General features: G+C 38.1%; 1 protein-coding gene across 1 annotated transcript in view; it reads left to right on the top strand.

The window, feature by feature from the left end:
* The window catches only part of kcnq5b (potassium voltage-gated channel, KQT-like subfamily, member 5b), a 112,005-nt gene that overhangs the window by 71,958 nt on the left and 18,105 nt on the right, over positions 1–21,942 (top strand). The window contains exons 2-3 of the mRNA XM_084098154.1: positions 13,090–13,180; positions 15,427–15,553. Of these exons, the coding sequence (XP_083954280.1) occupies positions 13,090–13,180; positions 15,427–15,553 (218 nt within the window). The remainder of the gene's footprint in view (positions 1–13,089; positions 13,181–15,426; positions 15,554–21,942) is intronic.

The raw sequence follows: 21,942 nt of genomic DNA on the forward strand, positions 1-21,942 counted from the left end.
CAGTTCCAACTTTAAAAAGTATGATTTTTTCGTTGATGTGTTTTCCTGTAATAGTTTGTATTTTTAATTGTACGTTGTAGCAAGGAAGTAAACGAAGGACAACGCTGTTTGGATCCACAAACCAGTTTGTTAAATGCTAATTCATACTTATCTGACAAACACATACAAACTTCTGTTTAATATCACCAGCGCAGCGAACTTGGAATGTTTGTGGTTGTTGTCGTTTATGTGATCAGTGTAAATTATTCTTTGATTATAGCTTTTATGTATTGTTTATCTACAGGCATGCTAAACATGGTTTTGTGTTTGATTTGGCTATTGTTGAAAAGCCAATGTTTAGTTTAGCACAAACTACCGGTAAGGGTAAGGGGCGTGACATTTCCGAACAACGTGCACTTCATAGAACCTGGAAATCATCCGACCGTTTTTACAAGGAGGGACAGAGCAGTGTAGAATAATGGTTAAATATGTGAAAAATAATGTGAATTTTTAAAAACAAAGCATGAACACGTTACAGTGCACCCCACAAACACAATCAAGCCTTCGAAAAAAGGTGTTTTACCACCCATTTAAACCAATTCCCTGCCACTTTATTAACTATTTTATGTATATAAATTGAGACATGTCGACTACTATAGTACTGTAACCATTCATGGCAACAGAGGCCTTAGCACCATTATATGAGGCCTAAATTTGATGACTCCCCAGATTGGTTGCCAACAATTTAGCCAGTGAGATCTACGATCACACCGGGTTCCGCTCACCAGCTCTGCAAAGTGAGAGAGCGAGCGGCTGACCGATGATTGTCTGCATGTATGTCTGTCCTGTGATCTGGTTCTCTTTGGGAGGCCCATTGGACGCATGCGTGTTTCAAGCTTTTTGATCCTGTCAGTAACGTGCTTGTCTCAGTGATTGAAAGAGCAGTTGTAAGTGCTAAAATGTGTAATTACTTACTGACGTTGTATCGAGAGGATCAATCCGCGCATTAAAATATTGATACCAAATGTTTTAACTAGTAATTTTCTTAATTACTGTGAAAACGAATGTGCAAAATAAACTTTGTGGGGAAATAATTAACTGACAGCTCTCATTCAACAGAGAGCGCTGATTTTTAGAGAGACAGAAACATCACTATATTACTATATACACTATATTATATTAACACTAAAGGCACATCTAATGATATAATTATGTTATAGTCATAACATATAGTCATGTTATAGTCATAGCATTATATAATAATTGTGTAAGCCGTTTAAAAAGGGATGGCTATAATTTCTATAGCATAGAAGGTAAAAGTCAAACACACAATCATAATTAGCATTATTATATTTATTATTATTATATATTAAAATGTATTACTAAATTATTTTACTATATATTTCTTGTGCATCATAAGGATTATCCAATGGCAACGTGGGGAAGAGGTATTAGAATTATTATTTCTGGTACAATTCAAGTTCAAATGCCATGTTACAAACAAAGGTATCCTTTGGAAACTCAATGCCATTGGATGAATAACAGGGTCTAATTTGATTCCATATTAGTGATTTGACAGACTTGATCATTTCAAAGCAGTGGTGGCAACCTCATTTAAACCTTATAACATTACATATAAAAATACCTATAAATGAGATTTGAAGATGATTTGTAACTTTGATCAATTGAAGACAATTATCCAGGCTGTCAGCCCCATTCTATAAACAAAACTGCATGTGGTGCATTCAGATTACTGAATTTAAGACTCCGAGTTTGGATGTATGTGTCCATTACCTGAAAGAGCAAAAAGGTTCACCCTTTTTCAAAGCTAATAAAGATGTTGTTCTGCATTTAAAATGCCTTTTAATACAGCATTACTTGTATCATTTCACATATAGCACATTTTTCAGCACACAGATGTGATGATTTTGTATGTTTAAAAAAAGAATTAAACATACTTGTCTCAAGTTTATTTTTGCTACTAACTAAATTACTCTTCTCAGTGGTTTGTGAACAAATTGTCATGACAGAGCATTTATAGAAGTTATTCTACACACTACTAGGATTATAATGTTGTTTTGTGTGCCCAGCTGTTCCTCTCACTTCAAGTGTTCTGCCTTGCTAAATATCATTAGACGGTTGACGCATGCAATCCATCTGTCATGCTTTAATTGTGGTTTGTCCAAGGTATCGGGCTGGGGTGATACAGGGAGACATGGTGGGAGGTTGATGGGGTAATACTAGGTAGGTGTTGCAATGCAAAGGCAAGGCGAAGGGATAATTTGGGATATGGGTGGAAACATGTAAAATTAAAGAAGATTTGAATGTTTATTGGGGCTCTGCCTTGACATAATTATTTCCTGTAGGGCATTCAGTCATTTGGAAACATAAACCTCTTTAAATGGTTTTGAATATTTTAGCACATACTAAACAATTTGTGCAGACTGAGTCGTTAAATTCTGAAGCAGCTGGTTTAGAAGTGGAAGAAGCACTGCAGTAATCCTCTAGCCCTCTCAGCATCTGGACCCCTGCAGTTCCTCAATTACTATGCCAAGGCTTTATTTCAGGCACGGAAACTGCAGGGGCTGCTGTTCTCTCAACATGGCTAAAAAAATCACAGTTTCTCCTAAGAAGCACTGAAAAACACCGTTTATATTAAGATAAAGAGAAGCCAGTTAGCAGGAGGGGATTTGATGTTTTAATTTGATGTATACATTCTTAATCATTTCTGGACATTTGGAAAGAAAGACTCATGTAACCATGAAAAACTTCCTCTTGAACAGCCATGAGCTGAATTTCCTTTTTCAATGAGTTTTAATTTAAATTCTTCACATTGACAGGCACCTTTAAACCGGATTGTGGATTATGAAAGGAATAGTTGACTCACAAATGGAAAATCTGTCATGTTTTTTGTTTTGTTTTGTTTTTTCACAAAAGGAGAACTTTTTTAGCATGTACTGATCCCAGTTTTTAAAGACTGAAACCTAAAAAAAGCAAACTAGGCTCATTGGAAAAACAAGCATTTTCAGATTAAATGAAAACCAGCTTCATATATATGGCTCTTTTTTTGTGGAGTTTGCACTTGTGGAGTGCTAAGTCCTGTGAAACGTCATCTAAATAAAAAAGACCACTTGTAGAAGCAAGCTAAAATACCATGGTTGCTTCAGCAAATGCATTTTAATCTCACGTTTGCTCTTTTTAACACTATCGTTTAGGGTAGGGTTTAGTGTAGCTGCCACATTATTTTCAAACGCAATAGAGCATTAAAAATACGGCCATATTCATGTTCATCTGTTTCTGATAAAACCAATCTCGCTCTTAGTTCCATTCACTTCGAAACTGTCTCAAAATGTGCACGCAACATAATATCGTGTTGCAGAAATGTCGCCACAAGTACCTTTTTCCAATGACTCGTGAATGGGTTGGAAAAAATCTGCACTGTAAAAAAAAAAGTTGCCGGTTTAAATTAAGTACAATCAGCTTGGATGTTTAAGTCATTTCAACTGTCCGTACGACTCCAGTGGTTCAACCTTAATTTTATGAAGCGACGAGAATACCTGTTGTGCACAAAAAAATAAATAAAACTACTTTATTCAACACTTTCTTCTCTTCTGTGTCAGTCTCTGATGCTATTCACATTTTTACAGTGTGTAATTTTTAAGCAATTGGACTAGTTTGTTGAACCATGCATGACTTCCGCCATTATTTAAGTTAATTATATATTTCCTTTAAAAAGCAGTTTCCAGGTGGTGTTGCAAAGAGAACATGCTGATTTTTCTACAAGACCACCAAGGCCGTAGTGTTCTCTCAGCACTCATTATTAGTCTGCATTAAACTAACTGTATAGCTAGCTCCCCAGGACTTTGACCCTAGTTAGGCAACAGTTTACTTTTATATAAGGCATCACACAAATCTGCATGATTATACACACATAAACACCTGGCTGTTTTCTGCTGTTTATTAAATTATCAAAAAAGCATTTGCACACACAAACATATGTACAGTAAGCACACTAGCAGCGAGTAAAGGCTGGAATACACTACATGAATTTTAAAATCTGAAAAGGTATCATACACTTTATGTGTCAAAATCATACACTAAACAACTGAGGATCACCCACTTCCAGAATTTTACATCATTCTGAACTCAGAATAATACAGAAGCATGTGCCTCGTTTATTGAAGACGAATGACAAATGAAAACAATGTGTTCTAAAATTGGCTCAAAATATCAAACATGTTTGATATCCTCCAACTGGATGAAATCATGCTCATCATTTGAAATCTGTGAAATCTGTTAACTCTGGCCCAGATCTGCAGACTGGCTCGTATATTTCGGCAACTAGCATTGAATCTTTCCTGCAAATCAGGGCAAAAGTTGTGTGGTGTATTCCAGCCATAAAAGTTTAAGGACACTTACACTGGTAGCCTACATCAATTCTATCCTAAAGAAAAAGTAAAAAAAAAAAAAAAAACACCAAAAACTTTTGAATCCACAGTCTATTTAATGTTGACCAAGGACATAGAATTTCTTGCCAATAAAAAAAGCACAGTTACCAATACTGAATTTGTTTTTTTTGCAAACTCTTACCTGGTAAAACAAAAGTAGCTCAGAGTCTGTGTGCTAAGATAAAGCATAGCTCTTTGATACTGTGAAGATTAAGTGAAGATTTGTGCTGTTTGAGGTCTCTGTGAAAGCTTAAGCAGTCTTTAGTGCCGCTTTCAGAGCGGTCGCGTCCGTTACAGAGAACTGACACGACCAACATCGTTTATTCCTCATAAATGCGAACACGAAAAATAAAATAAAATAAAATAAAATGAATATATTATGTTCTGTGGAGAGTCAACCCTTCTTCATACGGTGGGTAGTATTAGGCCTACTTTTGGTTTGCTTAGTGTAATTCACAGAATTACTAAAAAATATTTTGCTATAACCTACCTAAAAGTTAAAGATTTTTTGTGTCATGCTATTTCCCTCATATTAAATATAAAATGCATGTGTGTATATTTTTCTAATGTCTGGACTCCTTTATTAAGGGAGTAGCCTATGGATGTATAAACAGACGTTTCAATATATTGGTATTAAATGTATTTTCTGAGAATTTAAATTTCAAGTTTTTACTGCAAATGTCACGTCCATAACGCTGGAATTGCCCAATTTTAAATAATTTATTCTCAACTAGTTGTGGTAGCTTTGGATCTGGACGTGTGGGGTGTGTCGTGATTCTGCCTTCTCACACCGCACACCGACACAGGTTCATGAATCTGAGTGTCGCGGTTTCATATCACATATCTTTACAGCCCTAGTCATTTTAGAATGTTAAGTTCTACTTCTGTAGTTATTTTGGTTAAAGTAACTCAAAAGTAATACAGGAGTAATGTAACGCATTACAATTCTGAAACAGTAATACTGTAAGGTAAATAATTACTTTTTAATAACAGTAACAAGTAATGTATAATGTATTACAGTTTGGAAGTAACTTGCACAACACTGATAATACAGTAGAGTGTTATCAGAGGTAGTATTAGTGACAGACTTTGGCTTTCTCACTTTCATGCTATGTGCACTAAAAAGTGGTGAAGAATAGGCTACTAGTGATTTTTGGACTGCACTACACTGTTAAACAAACCTGTTAAAACAAGTGGTCTGTCCATAAAACATTGCCACATGGTTCGTATGTAAATGGTCCGATCATACACACAAAGATAAAACCCCAACAGAGTAACACGACATTAAAGTAATGCAATAAACATTAATTAATAATGAAAAATGGAACACAAAGCACCATAATTTACATTACTGAAATAAGAAACAAAATTATTTATATCAAATTATCATATTCATATATTTTTTTCTTTTTAAAAAAACATACATTTGACAGTATTTTACAGTAGGCCTACATAAATACAGTACAACTACATAAACAATTACATAGTATGGTAATGTAAGTTACAGTTAACCAATTAACAAGTTTTCACTGTATCAATCAGCCGCGGCTTGTCTGTAAGGGCAGGTGGGGTAGAGCCCCACCAAAATATTCATCCAAACATAAGGGACTTTTGCACCTGGTAGTTCTAGTAACTAATTCTAGGAACTAGCCACCAAGGTGGTTCCCCGAGAACTAATGGTTCCCTTAGGTAAATTTTCCTGTGGTTGCATTTGCACCGCCAGTAGGAACAGTGACGTGTTCATTCGTTTATGATCTGTCTAACAGTCCTGTCTAATACATTATTTATTATCCAGAATCTAAAATAAAACATTCCAATATCTAAAGAAAAGAACAATGACAGCAGCGGCCCTGTGCGAGCACAAACGAACCAGTTTGGGGCGATTTGGACTGCATGGGGTGACGTCACTGTCCCGAATCCAATGTGTTATTTCTAAGGAGGGGGAAAAGATATGTTCATCGTAACGGCACAAACGAGCGGCACAGTTTTGCAACGATTTGGACCATATGGGGTGGACAGTTACTGTACTTAAAACGTTTCTTTTTTGTGTGTTTAAGAGGGGATCGTAGTTGCAATGTTTCTTTCAACGGCACAAATCGAGCACAGACGAACGAAACCGGGCGATATTTAGATGAAGTGGGGTGGAGAGTGACGTCACTGCCCCATTGTTATTTCTAAAGGAGGTGATATAGATACAATGCTAATTTTAATGGCACAAACTGAGCACAAACAATGTACTTATTGTGTTCATGTTGTATTGTAAAACACTTTTGCTGCTATTGAGGTGTGGCAGCAAATTAACTAACTAACGTTAGGGACAGGTGTGGTGGATTGGGTAGGTTTAAGGTGTAAGGGAAGGGTCAACTGTGTAATTACATTTGGGATTAAGTGTTGGTTGGGCTGGATGCGGGATGCGGGATCAAACATTCCCTGCATTGATTGCCCATCCATGGCATTGTCTTCAAATGCAACAAAAACTTTCCAGTGCACTGGAAATAAGTTTCTTCATAAAGAATATTAAGAGAGAACCGTTTTTGTTGCCATCCAGAGAGCAGTTGCTGTGACGCTGACAAGGAGCCAATGAGGTTCACATGAGCAGTGTGGTTCACATGGCTAGTGGGGCTGATGACAGCCTGTTACGGCTAGCATGGTTTAGACAGAGACTGAAGTAAAGACATGGTTGAAAAGGGAATTGAAGACATATGAGAGACTGTGTACAGACTAATTGTCGGGTTATGTTGTGATTGTTTGTTTTGTTGCTTGGAAATGTAGCCTTGTGGTGTAGAATAATGTTAGCTAAATGTCATAATTGTACAAACAGATGCTACACTTGCTTTAAAGAACAGCTGGCATCGATGCAAATTTGTGTCTTTAAAAAGCATGACATACAGTCCCTCCCCATATGCACTCATCTATGTCTTGTTTATGTTTGGACAGTTTTTCTGTCTCTGACACAGAGACACCATGTAAGCTTGTAAACATAATTTGTTTTACATTTGGACAAGTCTGTGGGTTGTAAGGTTAATTAATTAGTAATGGATAATAAGTAATGTCTATAATGTAGATAAGTCGTTTTTGCTTAACCCTCTAGTGCTCTTCGGTCATTTTTGACACAAAAATGTTGTTGTTTTTTTTTGTTTTTTTTACTTCATCGGAATAGTACAAAACTTGGTAAAGGATTTTGCACTTGCTATGTGAACACACACAAAATATCATGGTCATGATTCAAAAAGGTTAAATGGTCTAGAAAAAATAGTCACACTTGTACTACTCGCGGTCAAAAATGACCCCATTGGAAATGAAAAGACGTGAAAACTATTGGTACTGCCGCCAAACAACATCTTACTGAAAGCACATTTTTTGAGACATCAAGCTAAAATTTGGAACACAATTTGTTATGGTTTTGATTTTCTTGCAGTTTTAGAGTAAAATGTGTTTTTGAAATAATATATATATATGTATTTTTGTGCATTTTCTATAACAATAAATGTAAAATTCTGTAACTTTTTTAAGTTCACTTTTTTTAATTCAGTAATAATTTGCCACGTGTCATCTTTAAAAAGAGATCAAACTTCAGCCTGTGCTCTAAAGAATTCAAGATTTACGACAGTTTAAGTTGGAAATTGAATTGTCATGTCTACGCTCAAAAAGTGAATAAATGGATTATAACTACAGTGTAAATATAATGTAGTACCATAAAATCCCCTAAAAATACAAAATATTAAATATAAAAACATGATCAAACTAAAATATAGTACATTGATTTCACTGGAATAATACAAATAAAAAAAAAAATTGGTCATGTTTGACCGCCATGCGAAGAGCACCAGCTTGTTTTGTCTTATTTTGCATTTTTAATTATTTTAGGGCACCTTTGAAAGTTTGCTTAGACCTCCTAAGGGACCCTGGACCACTGGTTGAGAACAACTGATCTATTTTGTTTTACATTTGGATAAGTCAGAAATTTTGTTGCTTTGGGGCAACTACTTGTAAGGTTTCAAGGTTACATTTGTAAGGTCACAGCCAGCTATCTTCTAAATGTATTTCAATCATGTCATTTTATTCATAGAGAGGAGGGTACATAGGCTTTGTCTTGGCAGACTAGATCTGCTATGCTGCTGCTGCTGCTGCTGCTAGCATGAGTGAAGGCTACTCTTGAAACATGCGCATAATTACAGGCAACAGGATACATGTTGCTGCTGCAGGGAAAGTATATGGAGAACCACCTAGCTGATCTAAGCAGGTGGTGCTGGGGAAGGAGGGGGGGGCTGGGTTGAGCCAGATCAGGATAGGAATGATTAGGTTATGTAGATAAGACAAAAATTGGCCACTGTGTCGGCTTTTGGGGAGCTAATTAGCCGCTTGGAAGAATTTCATGATTGAACTATGCATTTTGCTTTACTGAAATGGGGCAGTTAAATACAAATGTCGCTTCTTTAACTCACTTGGGGCTGACACGCCTTTGAGAGGATTTTAATGATCATTCTCTGCATGTTCGATTCGTTACAGGCCTTCTGGCTTTTATAATTGTGTGCAGGACCACGGACAGCTCAGTAGTGTTTGCAGGATTGCTGGCTCTTTTTTGTTGCTGAGTGATCCAGTGAGCCTCACACATGCGCTTAGAGCGACCGCTAGACAGCACATCAGTGAAGAAAATAGCTTTTATGTGCAAATACCAGATTTGTCTATCCTTTCCTCTGCTTTGCATATTAATTACGTGATTGTAAGACATGTAGACTTTTTGTGTCACTTTTTTACTTGTTCACTACTACATTGCTTGTTTTCTGCTTACTTAAAAAGGCATAGACTTGATCATTTGTGAGAGACTGGATTTTTCACCATATATAATTTTACATGTACACGTTTAGTCATAAATTATAGTGACAGGAATTAGGATAAATATAATTTTAGTCTTCCATCCGCTGTTTTGAACATCAAATAAGAAATAATGATACGGCGTGATACATATCTGTGTAGATAGGTTCATTAGTCACTCGTCCCTGACACTCACCTTCAAAACAAATTAATTTGATTATGCAAAATGATGCCTATTAAGTGCCACTTCAGAGATAGAAAGCGTGTGTGTTTACTGTGGTCTGCATGTAAATGTTAGGACCTTCTCTTTCAACATCAAAGGCTGTGACACTCTACAGACACCAACTGCCACCCACCAGGGCAAGAAATGACACGCAGGTACAAGGGAAAAGGTAGGAGACCGGGGTTGAGTAATTAGCTAGGGCTAACAGATGATTGATGAGGGGAGCTACTTCAGTTTCATGTACTTATTATTTTTCCCTTTTTCCTCTGGAAAAAAAGAGGAACGTTTAGCCCTGGGCACTGCACTGAAATAGTCCTGTCTGAGTGAGCTGACAAGAGGCAGGAGAGTGGAAGAGCTCTTTAAATACTAGAGCCCTAAAGAACAGACAGGAACTGGCTGCTTGACAGATAATTGTAATGTCTACTTTATCCGCTACTTCATTTCAAACATATGCGGTTATTGCAAGTCACCCTGCAATTTTTATTTCATTTATTTAGTTTTCACTACTATTCACATCTATTGGGATATTTACAACCTCTATTTCCTGTCCTCGATTCTGATTGGTCGAGTTGAACAGAGCTGTAACACTCCCCTTGTTTGTGTTGGTGAGTTCCAGACAAACTGTCAGTCTGTGTAGCACTGGGCATTTTTCAGGGAATCTTTCCGGTTACATCGTTATGCCAGCAGATGGTGGCAAGTGAGTCATTGAATCATTTATTAAATCGTTTTATTCAAAAATGCTCATTCATTCAGGAATTAAACAAGTAACTGTCTTTATGAATGAGTCACTGAATCATTCACTCAACTGATACACTAAAAAGCACTGATTCTTCCAGGAACGAAAACACCACCTTACTGTATGTATGCACAATGGCTCTGCAGTGGCTTTGTTTGGAACTATTTGCATTGACAGACAAAGTACCTCCAAATATTGTGCCTAAAATGTAATTCAATATTAAATTCTTGTTCAATGAACTGGTATATAAATGTGTTATTTTTGTATTTTTATATATTTTAATATTATTTATTAGTATTTCGAATTAGTTTTTATTTTAATTTTAATTTTTTTTGGCTGGTTTGGTGCTTGAGATATTGAACATTATTTTTTTGGTTGTGTGACGTCACTCTCCACCCCATGTCGTTCAAATCGCTCCAAACCAGTGTCATTCGTTTGTGCTCGGTTTGTGCTGGTTTGTGCCGTTAAAACAAGCACTGTATCTATTTTCCTTTCGCAGATATAACAAATTTAATTCGGGGGCTGTGACGTCACTCTCCACCCAATTTCATCTAAATCGCACAATTTGTTTGTGCTCAGTTTGTGCCGTTTTAATTTACTTTAGACTTTAATTTTAGTCATTTTTTATGTGCTTGTCATTTGTATTAGTTTTTTATTATTTCACTTTAGCTTTCCATTTATGGTAACATATCACCATATTTGCCTTCAAGTTTTTCAATTTCAATTTGTTGCCAAGGCAACATTTCATGATTTAGCAGAATTAATAGTTAACAATAACAAAACTAGTATAAAAGCATTTTCACACTTTCAGTTTGTTTCACAGAATATTAGCATGACTGTGATTACCCGCCGCTTGTGCTAACAGTCGAAGCACAGCCATGCTGATATTTGTAAATACAGCGCTCTCGTGTGACGTTGCTTAATTATATTGTTCAGGAAGGACTGGAGATACGAGCAAATCCAGACATGAAGCAATGACATTGCCATATGACAGCCTATGGAAAACACTGCCCCTGCCCTCTGCCCTGTTTTCTCTGTAGCAGAGCTCAGCCGCTGTTTCCGAGTGGAGAGCAGGTCAAAGGGTGAGGCGCCCCATCACGCCCACTGCTTTCACACAAACGCTGCACTGACGCTGGATGAAGCCTTTAACCTCTGTTTTATAAGCCCCTTCTCATACGGTCTTAAATTACAGCTTCTTCTAGTTTACTCGGGTAAGTTCAGACAAAATCCAGCACAACCACATGGCGCCACTTTTAAGGAGTCTCAAGAGCAATGCACAGCTCCAATTTTCAGTCTTACAGTGGGAAAATTCTGTAAACACATCTGATGAAGATGGTGCTTAATTAGCTCTACTGATAATTTTACAAAGTAGAGTTGTTGTTTTTTTTAAAAACTGGCAAGTACAGAAAAGAGGGTGGTAAAGTATTTTGTAAGAATAATGATGGTCTCATTGGGTGCAAAGCTCTATGGTAACTGCACACGGCAGCAAAGACTGTTCATCTAAGTCAAGGGGTCAGTCAAGGTTGTATTTTCTCTGATCTGTTCAGTTCTGTCGACTTGTATTAGGTCAAAGGAATGTGTTTCATAGGCCTTCAGGCAGTGAAGCTCTATGTTAGATGACTGCAGTTTAACTTTTACTTGGTTTTAGAAGATGGGTTTTATCTAAGTTTGAGTCATTGGTCTTATCATACCTATGTATTTATAGTCAATATAAGTTACTTCAGCCTACTAAAAATGCTAGTACATATTACTACAAATGTAGCTTGAGGAATTTTTTGTGAATGTCTGAGGGTTTGTTGCTTATTTTTTATTATTTTATAATATATTTTATAATAATTCTTTATTTTGATAAAATGTGTATTTTATTTAGTTGTGCTTATTTTTTCTTTGTTTATAAATTTCCTCAATGTCTCTTGGATTCTTTGACTTCATATAAATGTAGGAGATTACAGCAGCAAGAAAGAAAGGAAAGAGAAGGAGGGAGGCATGAGAATTTGCAGGGAAATGGACAAAGTAATTGAGAAAAAGACAGTGGGAACCAGACTAGATGGAGCAAGAGGGATAAAGCTAATAATAAGAGAGAGAGAGAGATCAGGCAGCTGAAGTAGAAGTCCAATAATCAAATACAGATGTCTCCCACCCCTTATTTGAAGGGGTCAATAATACAAATCTCCTGGCACAGTTATTCTCTGAACAGCGGTTTCCCTCATGCCATATTTCATATTGATGATGAGAAATTAGGGTCATGGTACTTAGAGTTTGAAATATTTGGAGAAGGGTTTCTGATTAGTGTCTAAACAGAGAGATAAAGATAAAATCAGATAATCATCTGATTATCAGATCATCATTTGAAGGAAAATATTTATTTGATCAATTTTAATTTAATGTTGAATCTTAAAGTCAAGTCAAGTCATCTTCATTTATATAGCGCTTTTAACAATGTAGATTGTTTCAAAGCAGTTTTACAGAGATAAGCGTATAATTTAAGGTAACAGAGATTGTTTTGGCTTTATAGCGGTTCTTTAATAAAGTTATTTTCCAGCTAAAGTTAGTTTTGAATGATTCGCTTCCTTTGCAGCGATCATTTGTTATTAAATTAGGGGCCGCTAAGACGACACCATTCTCTCTACACAGACTTGGAACGCGAACCTGTGATAAATGCTGATGGCGTTAACATGCGCATTAAGAATTGGTTCTATAGTTATGTGCGTTTGAATATATATGTGCGCAGGTTTGTAATTCCCTACAAACCAAGCCTAAACAAAGTACTGGTCTTTCCTAATAAATTTTTATACAGAATTTTATTTTATTTTAAGACAAACAACATAAAATTAATTAACTCTTTCAATAATTTTTTTTTCTTCTTCTTCCTATTGTCTTTTTTATAGGTTTGTCCTGGTGTTTGGCTGCTTGGTGCTGTCTGTCTTCTCTACCATTCCAGATCACCAGGAAATGGCCTCTCAAAGTCTTCTGATCTTGGTAAGAGCTTAACTAGTGTCAAACTTAAACCAAAAAAATAAATAAAAATGAAGCATGAAACCAGTCTCATGCAAAGAAGTTTAAAGAAAAAACATTGGATGAATAATACTGTAATACTGCAGGTAATTGTATGTTTTGAGCCTTATATAATCGGTCACAGCATGCAGTGGAATCTAACAATTCAGATTTTATGGGATAGTGTAACTTTTTTTATACATTCTATACATGCAGCTCTTTGCATTATGATGTAAATGAAGGGCAAAGCTTTGTTGATGTATTGTTTATTGTAGCTTCTGTAAGCTCTTGCTTTTGTAAGACTGCTCTTAGGAAAATTATCCATGATTTTTTGATCGTTTACTGTTTGTATTACCATAGTTTTCCGCCAAATATGATTAAATGTTGTAGAACATCGTATCTATAAGAAAATTACAAAAAAAACATACCACTCTGAAATGTCCTATGAAATCCGTGCTTGCAAAGTTCGTGCTTGAAATCCTTTCTGGACGATCCTCTTTGTTAACATTGTCAGGGTCTGAATCATGCTTGAATTGGTTTGAAATTGACGCCATTGTTAATATTTAAATCTGAGTAGAGCTCGCGGTTATGAAGGGGTGTGACATTTCCCAAACATGCGCTAAGCACTGCCAATCACAACACACTGGGCCAGCTTACCAATCACAGCACATTTCGTATTTCGGAAGGAGGGGCAACATCGAAAATGACGCATTCAACCAGACTGGAGATAGATAGGAGCTGTAATAATGTAAAATATGTGAAAAATAATGCGTTTTTTGAACAATCAAGCATGAAAACATATTTTAGTACACCCTAAAAACAAAATCAAGACTTTGTAAAAGGGCATAATAGGACCCCTTTAAGAATTTGACAAAATGAAACAAGAATTTTGAACCTGCATGGCTTCATCCAATATTTGGATTTCTGTTCTGTAAATGTATGTAAATTGATGCAGTTTTAATTAGATAATGCATAATTTGCATATTTGAACATATTATCTCAGAAAACTTGTCATACAAAAATATGTTTTAATGTACTGTGATTAATCAACTCGGGAAGTATAATGATGTCAATTAGTTTAAGGGCCCTATCTTGCACCCAGCGCAATTGACTTTGTACACCGCCGCATGTATCATTCCTATTTTGCACCCGACGCACAGCAGACTTTCTCCTCCACAGACGCACGTCGGTAAATTAGGTAATACACTTGCGCAACCCGGGGTGGTTCAGCGCAAAGAGGAGGCATGTTCCGGCGCAAACGTTCCCTGATGCTATTTTGCAGGTTTAGAAAACAATTCCGCCACTGACCAGGAAAAACCTAGTCTAAAGTCAGTGGTGCGTTGCGCATGTTATTCATATGCTATTTTAAGGGCGCATGCTTGGCCATAATCAATGTAGCCTGTGCACAACGCGCATACACTTTGATTCTCTCATCTACACAGAAACAGCAGTTTTCATTTTTGCAAATCATACATTATTACAATAGATAGAAAGATAGATAGATAGATAGATAGATAGATAGATAGATAGATAGATAGATAGATAGATAGATAGATAGATAGATAGATAGACAGTTTATTATAAAAGCATACATCTAGCTTACACATTTACCTAAATTATCATACGCCTGTTTAAACGAAGTTAATTTGGGTGGGTTTCTCCATCCCCAATGTCACTTCTCTGTGTTTTACGGCCCTGACGAGAACGTCGTTCTCCTCGGCTGTGAACCTCTCCTGACGTGCGCCTGGCAAATCCGCCGTTATAATAGCAATCCGCCATGGAACAAGCGCGCCTGCTCTTAAAGGGAATGTGAGATGTCGCTCTGATTGGTTTATTTCACGTTACGCCCAAACCACACCTATGAATAATGAAGCTACTTCAGACCAACCCATTTTAGATTTGCGTCGGGCGCAAGAGTCATTTATCCCGCCGGTATAATAGCAACAGCGCCCAAGACCCGCCCACAAAGTTACTTGCGTTTCGCGCTTGATACTTGCGTTTCAGATCGTTAAAATAGGGCCCTAAATGTTTTTACTCTATTCACCTGGGGTGTCTTGACTTAAAATGTGCTGTTGTGCACAAGGTACAGTACATCCCTGATTGTGCAATTCCAGGACTGATGTATGTAATGTAGTTGTTTAACAGTGTTATCATTTTAGCAACCAACCACAGATGATACTAGTACACACCCACACAAACAAACTTGAAAATGTCTTTCTTTGTCTTTGTAGGAGTTTGTGATGATCGTTGTGTTTGGCCTGGAGTACATCATTCGAATCTGGTCTGCTGGTTGTTGTTGCCGGTACAGAGGATGGCAGGGGCGACTTCGCTTCGCAAGGAAGCCCTTCTGTGTCATAGGTGAGCTTTCAATGAATGTACAAGACTAGTTTCCCTCCATAAAATCAGAACCTTTTCATGAGTCTTTTCATGGTTATAGATTGGGGTTTCGGGACTTTTTTTCATTTCTAAACAAGGTCATAGAGTGAAATTTGACAGAAATGTCAAAAAAATTTGACTTATTGTGATTTTGTTCCTCATTATTTTCTTTTTGGTGACTTGCTGTACAAGGAATATTCCAAAGTTGGAGTACAAATGCTCTACAAATGAGTCACAAGTTTTCTGTAGTAGATTGAATAAACAAAAGAGTTAAACTGAGGGTAAAAAAAGAAAAAGAAAAAAAAATAATAATTTTTTCGCCAAAGCCAATTTTTACTTGCTTTTGGTAGTGTAACTCTGTGGTTCTCTCAGGAACAGGCAGGAGACTCAGTTTCACGGAACAAACTTAAACTTTTAATATACATATGCAGGACCAGGCAGACAGGTAAGCAGGTTAGAGCAACACACATTACACATCACATAGATCGGACAAACACTGACTGAACTGAAGGAACATAACTGCAAACACAGATGATGATATTAAAGTGAACACAGGTGACACAGATAAACCAATAATGACGGTGATGAAGACACGTGACAACTGAAGACAGGCAGACAAGTCCAATGAAAACAAACTAAACAGAACACAACTGTGACAGAATGCCCCTCCCGGCAAGGCGCGTCCTCGCGCCGTGAGGACAGAGATGAAGGTGGGGTTTGGGAGGAAGGAGAGGGGCAAGCGAAGGGCAGGAAACAGGAGTAGGCGAAGAGCTGGTGAAGGCAGGCAGATTACAAGGAGAAGAGGCTTGGCTGAGAGGTGATGGGTCCGGAGGGAAGGATCACAACCCATGGTGGAGCCGATGGAGGGAGGAACCATGGAGGCTGAAGGGCAGGAGGTTTTAGGGCGATGACGGGCAGAGGCGGAACTGATGGGGGATGTTTGCCGGGCCATGTTGGAGCAAGGGGTTAAGAGACACACGGGGAAGCCGCTGGCTCGGGCGACTGAGGTGTAGACGGGGACACAGAAGGGTGCAGTGGAGACAGAGGGACTGAGGACCAAGGAGGAGCAAAAGGGAGTGAGGAGTCCAATGGAGCCGGGGGGACAAAGGGACGGGGCATAGCCAGAGGAGTGCAGTCCAGAGGTGAGGGTAGGATCCGGGGGGATAAGGGAGCCTGGTGCAACTGGTGAACTGATGGGTCGCGGCGGAGATGAAGGAGGTAGGAGCCAAGGGTGAGCAAGTGGACTGATGGGCCGATGAGGAATCCTGGACGCAGTGGTTGGAGTCGGATCCAGGGCATCCACTGTCCTTGATGGCGCTGAGGACTGGAAGCCCCTCAGCGAGCCCATCATTCCACTGGTGTCTTGAGGATGACGGCTGGATGAGAGGTGGCGGGAGAGGGAGGTCGGGTGGGAATTCAGGAACAGACTCAGGAACCGATGGGGAAGGATGACAGGGAGGAGATAGAAGTTCACCGGGCCATGGTGGAGCAGAGGTTTCAGAAGGACACGGGGAAGCAGCTTGAGGGTTTTGTCGCCAAGGGGGCTAGTGACGGCTCGACGAATAAAGTTCTCCGCGAAGGAAAAAAAATCTGGCAATGGCGACAAATATAGCCCTGTCGTCCATATGGGCTGGTCCGATCTTCTGTAATTTCCCAGTGTCCCTCTGAACCCTCTGCTCCACCATGGCCCGGCAAACTTCCATCTCCTCCCTGTCATCCTCCCCCATCGGTTCTGCCTCTGTCCTTCATCGCCCTAAAACCTCCTGCACTTCAGCCTCCATGGCTCCTCCCTCTATTGGCTCCACCATGGGTCGTGATCCAGGAACAGACTCAGGAACAGAGGCGGCCATCTCCGCTGAGGGCTCGGGCAGCGAGGCGGCGACCATCTGGGGACGAGGCTCTGGAATTGCGGCGGCCATCTTGGGACGAGGCGCTGGAACGGTGGTGGCCATGACGGGACGAGACTCAGGAAGGGTGGTCTGGGCGGGACGAGACTCTGGAAGGGTGGTCTCGGCGGGGCTAGGCTCAGGATCGGGCGTGGCGGCGGCCATCTTGGCCGATTGCGCTGACATCAGCGGTGGATCTGTCATGCTGGATATCAGTCTTGGACGCCCAGAGACCAATCTGGTGGCAGGCCTGATGGCTGACATGACTTGAAGACATTCAGGTGGTGTGGTGATTTCGATGGATGCTGGTGATGGTGGTTGTTTTCTGGACTGGGACTCGATGCTCACCAAACACCTGCCGATGGCTTCCATCCAGTTCAGTCCAGTCAGGTGTTTGGGAGGTCGGTGGCCTGATGGAAATTGGCCCCGATCCAGAAATGCAGCTTGAGGGTTTCGTCGTCGAGGGGGCTAGTGACGGCTCGACGAATAAAGAAAAAACAATTTGTGCTCTCTTGAGCAATGGCGACAAATATAGCCCTGTCGTCCATATGGGCTGGTCCGATCTTCTGTAACTCTGTGGTTCTCTCAGGAACAGGCAGGGGACTCAGTTTGATATAGTTTCAAACTTTTAATATACTGTACATACGCAGGGACAGGTGAGCAGGTTAGAGCAACACACATTTCACATCACGTAGATAGGACAAACACTGACTGAACTGAAGGAATTTAAATGCAAACACAGATGATGATAATTAAGTGAACACAGGTGACACAGATGAACCGATAATGACTGTGATGAAGACACGTGACAACTAAAGACAGACAGACAAGTCCAATGAAAACTATGACAGGTAGTTGCAGATAGTACATTTTTAACCCTGGATACTTGCAAGGACATATGTTAAAGAGACAAAAACTGGTAACTGATAACCCACTGGTTATGGGTTGACCGTTCAGATAAAAAGCAAATATTTGGTAAATTAAAATATTTAGTTAGTTAGTTAGTTTGTGGTAGTTCTAAATCACATAAGTTTATTTAGTAAGGATGCATTCAATTTAAGTAACAGTAAATATTTTGTTTCAAAAGATTGTTATTTCAAACAAAGGGTGTTCCTTTGAACGTTTTATTCATCAAATAATCTTGAAAAAAAATTTAATTGGTTTCCACAAAAATATTTAACAGCACAATGTTTTTTTTGTTGTTGTATGCTTAAATTTCTGCTTTGCCATCAAAGGAATACATTACATTTTAAAATGTATTAAAATAGAAAATTACTATTTAAATTGTAATTCAATTTCACAATATTACTTTTTTTTTTACTGTGTTTTTGATTAAATAAATGCAGTCTTGGTGAGCAAGCATAAGTGACTTATATAAAAATATAACTGTTCCCAAACATTTGAAGTGTACACATTCCTGTTCTCTACTATGTTGTATTTTTATTATTATTATTATTATTATTATTATTATTATGTGTTGGCATCTATTTGTAACACTATTAATACTGGCCACCATTGCAAATGCATTGCTTTATCTAGCAACTTTCATTCTTCCAAAATGACACAAACCATGTTCATTCCTTAGTAACCAAGACAACAGCCTCATAACTGATCACCAGTAAGGAACTATCTCATGCCTTTTAAATAATGTTACTGTACTTAGCCCTTGACCTCAAACCTTTTACTCAGCATACTCCAGTTGTGTCTGCCAAAAAAAAAACAATGACCCCTCAACCTGTCTAATGTTCTCCAGACTGTTGTTACACAGTGTGAGCTCATTAATACTGGCTTTGCTTTTAATGAGGTTTTGCTTTGTTTAAGTGTGTGTAGGTGCTTGTGGTGTATGTTCTTAAGTGCTAACACTTAGCCCTGGCCCTATCGATCTAAATGACGAATAAAGAGAGTAATGAACATCATTAATAATGAGAATAATGTGTCTGTGTGTTCATACCATGCAAATGTTGTCTCATTCTACTCCCTAGTTTCCTTTTGTTAATATATTGTGAACACTAGCAAAGCTCTTGATGCCCTAAACATCAGTGACACTGATGTCTGACACTTGCTCTCATCCTTGACAGCTTGGATTGAATATTTTATAAATATCATAGTGAATATTAAGACGTGAATTCTGGGAATTTATAGTGAGCAAATGTCTCTGTACTGGAATAATTTTGACAGTGGGGCAGTTCTAGAAATAGTTGACTCCCTTGTAAAACTTGTTAAACCCTGCAAAACAACCACTTAAAACATTTATTATTATTATTATTATTATTATTTTATATGGTGATAATCTGAGTAATGGTTGGACTTTAGGCATTCCGTATTCTGTTGGGTTTTCATGTGAAACATTTGAGTTAACAGGCAGGGGACACTCATTATTGGTGTTACTAAAAACTGCTGAAGGGTTTTCCTGCAATAGCCTACAACAATATCACATACATCATTCTTTCTCTGGCAGGGTTCATTCATTAGTTTAACACACAGATACCATCTAATGGAGGCTAATGACTTGTTGAATCAATTAGGAAACGTACACTTCATTTAAACTTGACAAAGCAAAATAAACCCTGCCTGAATAAGTGTATTCTGGAAACAGCTTCCCAAACCATTTGTTGAAGAAAAAAAAACAACTTAAAATATTCCACCAACAATCAAATGCTATGCGAATGCAGCAGTTCCTGTGCACGTAGCTACTAGACAGTTGTTAGCAACAATGTTTACCCTCAGGTCAAGTAGTGCCTCTGGGTATAGAAATAATTCACTCATAATTAGTTTTAAATTATTGAAAATGAATCACCTGCTATTAATTCGTAGTGGGATTCTATTTCCCTTAATGTCATATTGATGAAATTGGGCTGTAAATGTGTGTGTGCAGTATCAAGTGACTTCAGCCAGAAATAAATTTAAATACAGTTATGTTTACATGCTATAAAAAAACCCTTCACAAGGTTCAGAAGTCTCTTCTTAGACATCCAATTATACCTTAATTTATCGTTGAAGTTTTACATTCATCGTAGAAGTAGCCTAATGTTTATATGACAAGTTAGTTCACCACACACTATTTAAAGAGAAAACATGTTTCAGATTTCCTTTGCTGGCATAAACCTGTCAAATTACTGTAAATATATTCTGTCATTCAGTTTAAGCCAAAAATATGAACCTATTATACTGCATTGCAGTGGCGCCCTCCTCGGTTCAAATCACGTTCCGGTTCAAGTTACGCACCGCAAAATGAGAGAAAGGGCACTTTACTATTAGTGATTAAAGGAGCAGGGGCTCGAGCATTTTTTTTTTTACATTTTTGTACATGCATGGCTCGAGCATTGCGTGGACAGTTTAAAATTTTCTTTATAAGACAGCGGAAGAAAATCACTTTTCACCAGGCCTGATTCTGGAGGATAGTGCTCTCTTTCATGTGAAGGACTTGAGTTCATGAGTCATCTTTTTACTTCATCCAGCTGGATAAAGGCGTCATAATGTATACATATAGTGCACTTCTACACCCCTAAATAAGCATTTTCCCTCCCAGCTCGAGGCTCCCTGAAGACTTTAAGAACACATTTGACTTAGAACGACAGACTACAGCAAAGAGCAGATGAGTGAGGGAGCTTGAAGGCCCATTTGCTGGAAAGTTTGAGTACATTGACTACAAAGAATATAAGAAATTAGAGGGGGGGTTAGAAAGAGAAAGAAAATATTATTGCAGTTGAGTGCTTTTGAGTTGTTTGTGTTCTTTGAGGGTTTGATGTCACGTCTCCAAGTGGATGTGGTTTCTGTGTGAACTTCCCGTGTCCTTCTTTTCTTTCTGTCTCTTTCTCCCTCTTTCCACCTCCCTTAGCCCCCTTTTTCCACAGAATATGGGGAAGATACACTTGCAGAAAAAAGTGTGCAAAAATTGTTAGTTAGCAAAAATTTGGAAATCTTTCCAATTAATTAATGAGAAGTAAAGTGTCTAGTCTGAGCTGATGAGATGTCATTCTCATTTACCTGAATTAAAGGTCATTGACAAATTTTCAGGTTTTTTTCCAATTTTGAATTTGCCATGATTACAGCAGACATTCTGGAGAAAATAAAATTGGTGGCCTTCAAGTCAAAAAGGTTGAGATCTATTAATTAATGGATGCTTTTTGTTTTTTTGCTTTTCAGCATAATTATTACAAGGTCTCCTAAGAAGTCGCCGTTTTCACAGATTGAACCAAAAAAGTCAAATGAAATGATGCAGGTTAAATGCATTTTTTTCTTTAATAGCCTCACATTTTAAAACTTTTAACATTTATCTTGAGAAGGAGAAAGTGTGGCTCTGTACTGTAAGTTTCCTTAAAAATATTATTGATGGGCCTGATCATCCTGTAGGGATTTATTTTGTGATAATGGCCACTCAAAATCAAATTGTCCTGAGGACAGTGTAACAAGAAATAATTATTTTAGAATTTTACATACTGTACAGTTAAAGCTCAACTGTACACAAATGGTGAATGACATCTT

This window comes from Abramis brama (genome assembly GCF_963993115.1).
Source record: "Abramis brama genome assembly, chromosome: 2".
NCBI classification, from domain to species: domain Eukaryota; kingdom Metazoa; phylum Chordata; class Actinopteri; order Cypriniformes; family Leuciscidae; genus Abramis; species Abramis brama.